General features: G+C 46.7%; 1 protein-coding gene across 1 annotated transcript; it reads left to right on the top strand.

Annotated features, from left to right (window-relative positions):
- The first annotated feature begins 1,698 nt into the window (after positions 1-1,698).
- Positions 1,699-5,431, top strand: LOC100546203 (DNA-directed RNA polymerases I and III subunit RPAC2-like). Its single transcript, XM_031554728.1, has 5 exons — positions 1,699-1,731; positions 2,070-2,167; positions 3,199-3,275; positions 4,275-4,357; positions 5,236-5,431. The coding sequence occupies exons 1-5, from the start codon at positions 1,699-1,701 to the stop codon at positions 5,281-5,283; spliced, it is 339 nt and encodes a 112-aa protein (XP_031410588.1). The 3' UTR covers positions 5,284-5,431.
- The last annotated feature ends 2,874 nt before the right edge of the window (positions 5,432-8,305 follow it).

Raw genomic sequence — 8,305 nt, 5'->3', positions numbered from 1 at the left:
GCCGGGCCGTCCGCTCTCTGTGACAGCGGCGAGGCCCGAGGGAACGGCACGGAGCGGCGTCAGGGGCGGCCGGGGAATGGGTCTGCTCAGAGCTGCTAAAATCCAGCAGTCAGGGTCTGATTTTTCAAGCGGCGGGAAGCGAGCTCGGTGATCCCGAGCGCCTTCCAGCTCGGAGCGTTCTCTGATTGCCCGCCGCGCACGGCAGTCGCTAGGTGGCGCTGCAGCTCACAATAACGGAGGAGCCCTGCGCCAAGTCCTCCCCAACCGCTCGGTCCGCAGCCTTTGAGCTTCTCCTTGCAGCAAGTCTCTAGCAGGAGATTTGTGGGAAATCTCAGACTTTTGCTTCGCGGCACAGACCCAACGCTGCAGGGAGTAATTGTCCTGGTTGTGTTCTGGCAGGGCAAGCGTTGGTTTTCCTCTGAAGCCTCAGACTGTGCCAGAAGTGAGATATCTGACTAGGTGGGACAGTGGATGAGAAGTGAAGTTTACGGTCCTGCTGAAGAGATGAATTCTATCAAGGCACTCTCCACAGGAAAGGAAAGAGAGAAATAAAGTTGAAGATGAAGATGAGATGAAGCAGACAGGTTCAGCATAACATGTTCCTTATGGCTATGTGAAACAGCTGTGCTTTGGCTTTTATCTGCCAGATCAGTGCACGGGGTACTTACGCTGTGCTAAGGAGGCACAGACAGCTGAACTCATTGTGTTGCTGCTCTTTCCCACAAGCAGACCCAGCCACCATGCAGGAGATGCATCCTGTCCATTCCTCTTCTTCCTGTATACAAAAGCTCCTTGAGCTATGGAAAGGACTCTGAAGTTGGTGCTCCCAAATCTATCTGCTAAAGCTCCAAGCATCCTATTTTTCAAGTTATTTTTATGCCAATTTTGTTATTCAGATGTAAAGATTTGCTCTCAGTCAGATAAATGTCTTTTTGCGTATGCACGCTTACACCTGAGCTAAAGTGCAGCTGAATGCAGGAAGCAAAATGGGTGCCAGGCAGCCTGTAGTGCCAGGCACCTGCCTCCTAAGTTAGCCTGCTCTTATCCAAGTCTTTACTCTTAATGAATAAGAAAGTCCCTTTTGAGGACAATTTTAATAAATAGTTCTTTGCAAAGCCCGACAGTAAGAGGAACTGAGGCTAACAGCTGTTTCTTGGAAGAAGGAGGGAAGGTGCTGGGTCCAGCAAGCAGGAGAGCAGGCAGGCTGTCTTCCAGACATCACAAGTCACACGTTGCCTTGCCATGTCAAGAGGAGGTTTTGCCTCTCTTTATTTTAATCACCAGTAACACTGCTTTGAGAGTAGATTGCAAATTGCTAGGAGGCAAGAGAGACTGGATCAGGCCAACATCCTCATGTTGCTGCATCACATCTGCTCTTCTGCAACAGCTGGTGTGCGGGAACCTGCCCTGGAGTCATGCTGAACATCTGGGTGATCTCCTTTGCAGGAAGCAGACTGCATCTCCTTTCTAAGCTTCTGAGTCAGATCCCTGGGGCAGCTGTACCTGCAGGAGGAGGAAGGGGAGCATTGCTCCACATGGAGGTTATAAAACCACTGGAGCAGCTGAAGATTTGGCAAGAGGCAGGATGCAAAGAGATCAGTTCTCATCCAGTCAGGCTCTTCACTTAGCCTCGAAGTCTCTCTGCTGCTAGGAGTGGAAATGATCAGTGCCATCTGGATACACAAGGCTTTGTGGAACATGGGGAAGTATCAGGGGATCAGCAGCCCTCTAGTAGCTGAACAGTTAATTAGATGGCTCACTGGCTTTGGATGGGATCCCAAACTGAGCTTCTTAGGAAACACTGGCTAGTTTCATACTTTTTGGGTGCCTGAGCCTAAAACAGCAGAATTAGGGGATTGCTGCTAGTGTTACAGGGTTCAGTAATGAACATTTCTACATTATCCCCCAGAAACAGGCCCTGCACAGGCAGGTGCAGGTTGTTGAAAGAGAAACAAATGCAGTTTTATCAGCCTCTGGTAACTTGGGATCAGCCAGATTCTTCGCTAGCATCCTGGTCTTTATTACCACAGAAAACATTATGGCATCTCTTCTTTCCCGATTTGTGGCAGGTCCAGGCAGATGGAACAGATGGAAACTGTGTCACTTTTGTGCTGCATGATGAGGACCACACGCTTGGCAACTCCCTGCGATACATGGTCATGAAAAAGTAAGTAAAGCTCCTACAGTGTCTGGTGCTGCTAAGACCACTTGTCTCCTATTCTAGCCTTCTCTTTCATAACCTGTACCTCAGGGTGTTAGAATGAAACACGTAATCAGAAGTCACCTCCTTATATATCTGTTAGGATCTTATATCAGACACAATATCAAAGATTCCTCACCTATGACTTCTGTTCCCCAGATCAGCTGCTTTTTTCTTCTTTTTTCTTTGTTATTGTTATCAGGACCCAGAGGGCACTTACAAGCCTTAAGGAGCCTGACAGGTTTCACCTGGAACCTCCATATCCTGCCCATTGGTTCAGGAGTCTCATTTGAGCTCACACCTTCCAATTGTTGCCTGTATGACAGGAGCATTAGTTCCTAGCTTGGCCATAGTATTGCTTGTACTTGGCTACAGACTACACAGATCTGGTCACAGTCCTTTCTTATCATTGTAGGTCTATCTAGTGATCACTCAGTTGTGTTTAATTTGGGTTTCTTTCACTTGGCCTGTGGGTTGACTTTTTGGCCTGATCTTGGACTTGTTTTACCCCCACAGACTTACCTGATGACCTTTAGTTGATCTTGGCTACCATCTCTAGGCTTACCTTATTCTACCATTTGAGTGCCATAGGATGGGGCTGTCCTGTTGGCTGTCTTAACCTTCTTGGCTTCCAGCTTTCCATCCCTTAGGTAATAGCTAGTCCTTACTGCTCCTTGGTGGTTAATCGTGGAGGAAATTGTGTGTCTGAAATGCAGAGGATGCTGTAGTTTCTCTGACTTGCCACTGGGCAGTTGGTGGTGCTAGGAGCTTGCCAGACATATCCTTGCTTTGCAAAGCTGCAATTCAAAGGTGGAGAATGTGAATAACGTTATTCAGGCTGTTTCCTTTCAGCATACTCCTCCTGGGAGCCCCTCAGTCATTGCAGAAGAATCCTGAGCCCCAGCAGGTCTGAGACGGCCTGAAATTCTGACTTTGCTGAGATGTGCTGTGAGCAGTCTGGGCTTCCATTGCTCTTTTTCTCTCTCTCCCCACCACAGCCCTGATGTGGAGTTTTGTGGCTACTGCATCACACACCCATCTGAAAGCAAGATCAACTTCCGCATTCAGACCAGAGGTATGGATGTGTGTGTCCTCTTTGTGCCTGGCTATTTCTGTGGGATTCACCTTGCTTGTGTCAGGTTTCAGCTGTGGGTTGTGCAAACAAAGAAAAGCACTTTTCTCTCTCTTCTGTGCTAGCCATCTGCAACTTCTGTGCCCTGTTGCTTCGTTGGGGAGGCTGCTCTGAGCTTTGTGCTGTAGCCCTTCTGTTTCCCAGCTGTAAGGCTGAGCAGCATCTGCCGGCTGAGGCCTGAGGATCCCATGGCCTTGCCTGGTCCCAGGTGTCTGAGTTGGTTGGCAGCAGGCCCTGAACTGTAGTGCTGGAAGTAGAATAGATCTGCTGTTCAGTGTCAGAGCTGATCTGCCCTTAAGTCAGTGTGGTGTTTAGAAACTGTGCTGACATACCTAACTGCAACAAGATAATTCATTTTTCTTTCAACTACTCAGCTGTTTTGTAGCTTTGGACCTGAGGCTGTCTTGAAAAGCTGACTCTGTGTGCTGACCCAATGACTTGCCTCCTGAAGAGGACTTTGTCCCCTGACAATAGGTAGCAGTGACAGCTCTGAGCCTCTTGCAGTCACCTGTTCCTCCCAACACACCTCACCCTGTATGCTCTGCAGCTTTGTCTGCTGCCTAGAGAGATGCTGTTATTTCATTCCTTCCCCATGGGGCTGATCCCTTGAGCATCAAATATGTAGAAGTCAGTTCCTGGAAGCAAGTTGCTTGCTTGTGCTTGCTGACTCTTTAACTTTGTAAAAATAATTACTGCTCAGCCTGTTGGCTTTGCCAACATGGGACTAACTGCAGGGTAAGTATTTGCTGCTCCTGGGCTATAGCCTAGAGCACCTAAGCTCTGAGCTCTGGGCTTGGGCTGTTGGTGATAGGCTGGCAGGAGCCCATACGTTGCCCATGTAAGAGCCTCTCTGCAGTGTGGGAACAGCCAAGCGGGCATGCAGTGTTGAGGGAAAGGTCCCCAGCCACCTCCCATTTCACTAATTCATCTGCTTTTCTGAAGGGTCCCTTCCTGCTGTTGAGCCATTCCGCAAAGGGCTGAACGACCTGATGGGTGTTTGCCAACACGTACTCGATACCTTTGAGGTGAGACTGTTGCCTGATGAGCTGAGGGACCTTTTTGGTCAAGAGGGACTGAGAACTTTTGTCACAAAAAGCCTGATAGCTTTTTCAGGCATTCTTTGCCTGACATTGGTTTGACTGTGGTTTTCCAAGTCCTAAACCACTACTTCAGCCATTGGGGTTGGGAAGAGGAGAGGACAGGTCAGTCTTTGCAAAGCCCTGTGGGTCCTCCAGTGGAAGGTACCGGTTGGTACAGCAGAAATTCTTGATGTCCCATGAGTGTTTCTGCCTATATTTTTGCTATGGCTGGAGCATTAAGGAGCAGAAATTCCTGCAGGTAACGGAGGAAGGAGTTCTCAAACTTCCTGTCTTTTAACTTAAATGGGAATACCTCTGAACTTCTTGCTTCCACATGAGAAGTGTCAGAACACTCACTGCAGCCTGAGCTGTAGGTTCCTTGTAGCCAATCTGTGGACTGCCCAGTTCTGAGTGCTGTCTCTAGGACATACATTTCAGCAGGAGAGTGGCCAAGAGCTGGAGCTGGGGGTGGAGAGCAGACTCATGGTACTGGAGACTAAGCTGCTGAGCATGTCCTCCCATAGCATACTTGGTTGGCTTCTCTCACTATTTCCTCAACGCGTTGACCAGGATCAGTCCAGAGCTTGCACAAAGTCTTTAGGGCTTACCCCTGCAGCTGGACACGGCAGGCATGCCCTGACTTCCTTTGTATTGTGGTGACTAAAGGCTCAGTCTCTTTTGGAAGTTCTTGGAGCATTTTGTGGTCCCTCAACTGTTCCAGGATTTGGATGGAGAAGTCACAGCACAAACTGATGTGGTGATACTGGTGGGTGAATCGCTCAGATATATTGCTGTTAACATTTGTCCTTTGCTCTTGCCTGCAGAAGAGCATGAGAAAATACAGGGCCCAGAGGGAGGAAGAGATGCAGTAGCATTTGGAAATGGTGGTCCTCGTGGATGTTTGTATCGTTCATGTATTGAATTCCCCGTGTCAAGAGTATTTTGGCTTTGGTTTTTTTTATAACTACTTTGATGTGTGTATTTTCTCTAGTAATAAAGTATATGAAGTTGGATGCTGCAGAGGTGTTGCTGTTTTCAGCTCATGCAGGTACAGAAAACGATGCTGCAAGGCAGCTCTTTTCACACTTCCATTTTATTTCTTCCCGTCTTCAAATGTTGCTGTTTTCTGCCCAGGATGTTCAGATCTCTTATGGTGGTGAAGATAATCTGGTGCACAGAGCTGGTCTGCTCCAGCATACAAGGGGAATAAAGGTGTTCAGTGCAGTGTAAAATCAGGCTTTGAGAGAGGCTATAGCCTCTTCTGATCTAAATCCTTCTGTTACTGGCCCCAAGGCCAAATGCCTCTTGGACAGTGACAGTCACGGGACATCAGCCACCTTGCTAGTAGGCCTATTTCAGTGTTTCTTTACCTTGAGGGTGGTCAAATTTTCCTTGTATCTAGTCTGAAACCCCCCTGACAAATCCTTCTGTCGTTTCTTTGCATTCTGTCATTGATTACCAGGGAGGAGAGACTTGAGCGTCATTCCTCATTTCTCAGAGGAAGATGCAGAGAGCAGTGAGGTTGCCTCTTGGCCTCCTGACTGGACTGCCCAAGTGTCTTCAGACTCTCTGTGCAGGACATGCCTTCGAGCTCTTCTGCCGGCTTCTTTGCCCTCTGGTTGCATTCAAGTAATATAATCAGCCTTCATTTTTTTTAACAGATCGCCCTCAAATGAGCAGGGAATCATTTCATGGTGAGACAATTGAAAAAAAAAAAACCACAACGAAACTTGCCTCATTTCAACCCCCTGAAGAATGCAGACAGCCACAGGCCCAGACCACTCCTTGTGAGCTTATCTAGAGAGTACAGTGCTGAAACCCTGGCCTTGTTGGCCTTGTTCGGATCTGCTGGCAGCTAGCCAAGGGAAAGCCTTTCATTGAGTGTAATGTGGCATGAAGTAACAGGAGTTCTTTCTGCTCTGTGCTGGGTGCAGGAGTGTGAACCTTCCCAGTTTGCTCTGCCCAGGGGGAGCACCTCTGTCTCTTCAGTGGAGGTCTGCAGTTACCAAAAGAACCTGCTGGCACTCAATTAAGTATTTAGCAGACTTTGCAGACCCCCTGCTGCTTAATAAGAAACACCCAGAGACTTTCCTTTCAAACACCAACATGTTTTATTAACATACAGAGGAATAAGAGGATGTAAAATGTCAGGTTTTCTCAATAAAATTGTTCTTTCAAATACAAATTGACAGACTTGGTTTCTGGCAGACTGGCAGTGGGTTTGTGTTCACAGGCATTAGGTCCTGAAGCCATCTGAACCCTGCATTTCATAATAAGGCTCTTCTGCCTCAGTTTGCTGCAATGGATTCATCTCGCCCATGCCAATGGGTTCCTGCATCTTTACAGGTGGCTGTGGCAGCTTTGATTTTGTCTGATCCTGTCTGGCTTGGCTGAAGGGAAAAGGGGTGAATAAATAAGAACCTGACTGAGACACCTGGGCTCAGTCCTGTGACTGCTAAGCCCCAGCAGTATGGAGAGTAACTTTAAAAAGATGTTGAAAGGCGGGAGCCGTTTTTGCATTTGCAGTTCCATGAGCAGCTAAACTGCATGGGCACTTGTTGTCTGATGTTCCTTGCTTTATCTTTGAGCTGAAATGTGTTTGACATGGTCTTGGTTGTAGCCTAATAGAGACGTTTGAGAAGTGCCAAGTGAATGCCACCACAGTGTAAGAGTTTTAAAAGGATACTGTTTGCAGCTGATAGCTCTCTTCTCTCCCTCCCCTCTCACACTTAGTCAAATTTTATGCTGTTGGTTTTAATAGGAGACACTTGGGAGGAAAACACAAAGGGGAAGAAAGGAAAGGAGACTGCAGTCAGTGTTAAGCAGCTGTGCAGCAAGTGATACCAACATTGAGAGCTGGGATGAATTCATGGCAGTCTGTTTGTTGTAATATTAATCATGTGCAGATCTGAGACTAGTTTTGAACCATTTAAGGTGAAAATGTTGATCTGAGAGTAACTGCTAATGCAAAAATGATTAAATTTGCTGTGGAGCATAGAGGGATGTTAGCTATCTGGGGTCCGGGAGGTTAGGCAAAGTAAAAAGATTCCCCTGTGTGGATGTAATTGCTGCCTGTATTGTGAGTGTGAACAGGTCCTGGCTGTCCTTAGGAGAGAATCACAGATCTTGAACATTTGGGGCTCTGCTCCTTATGCTATTACCAAAGGTCACTGCTGGGGAATCATTCAGATACTTCAGTCTTCACTGCATTGAATGGGAACTGTGTGGTTAAATCTGCTAGTCTCCGTGCAGATAAGAGAACAATCATTGCTGGTGGCAGGTAGCACTCAGTTGTTCCTATTGCTGGTTTGGATAGAGCTAGAGGAAGCCAGGCTGACACAACTGGGGCTGTCCTGAATGGAAGAGGACCTATGAATGCTTGTTTCAACGTGATAAAGGTTGACTCCTTACAGAAATATGTAGAATTCAGATTACTATTTTTCTAATGAGCACAATTATTTAAAAAAATCCTACCAAAATGGAACATCTCATTGCTATCAATTTTCTCCAATGACTTTGTCTTCCAACAAAATGCAGCCAGCTCAGAGGCAAAGCACAGCATTGATGCTGTGAAATGGATGTAGGCAAATCTACTCTAGTGGGTAGGTAAGGTTATGGAAAACTTACTGGTCTAGATATCCCTCAGTCCTTCTGTTTAGATTTGAAACCTACTTTCAAAAATATGATTTGTTTGTAAAATATTTGTTTTTAGTTTAGCTTTCACTGAAATACAATGTCACATGGAATGAGTTTAGCTTTATTTACAAGTCTTTTCTCCCTTTTTCTTTTTTCTTTCTCCATGACAAGGTGAAAAGGGGAAAGAGGAAAGGAAAAAGGGGGAAAGAGGAAAGGAAAAAGGGATATAAGAGAAAAGAAAAATACAACAGGAAAATT

This window comes from Meleagris gallopavo, chromosome 9 (assembly GCF_000146605.3).
Source record: "Meleagris gallopavo isolate NT-WF06-2002-E0010 breed Aviagen turkey brand Nicholas breeding stock chromosome 9, Turkey_5.1, whole genome shotgun sequence".
NCBI lineage: Eukaryota > Metazoa > Chordata > Aves > Galliformes > Phasianidae > Meleagris > Meleagris gallopavo.
Note: the sequence above shows the minus strand (reverse complement) of the source record. Positions and strands in the feature narration are given on the sequence as shown.

Excerpts from the sequence above, each read along its gene's own strand:
- LOC100546203 (XM_031554728.1), top strand. The coding sequence starts at position 1,699 with ATGGGGAAGTATCAGGGGATCAGCAGCCCTCTA. Across the intron at positions 3,276-4,274 it reads CTTCCGCATTCAGACCAGAG|GGTCCCTTCCTGCTGTTGAG; the intron begins GTATGGATGTGT and ends GCTTTTCTGAAG. Across the intron at positions 4,358-5,235 it reads ACGTACTCGATACCTTTGAG|AAGAGCATGAGAAAATACAG; the intron begins GTGAGACTGTTG and ends TCTTGCCTGCAG.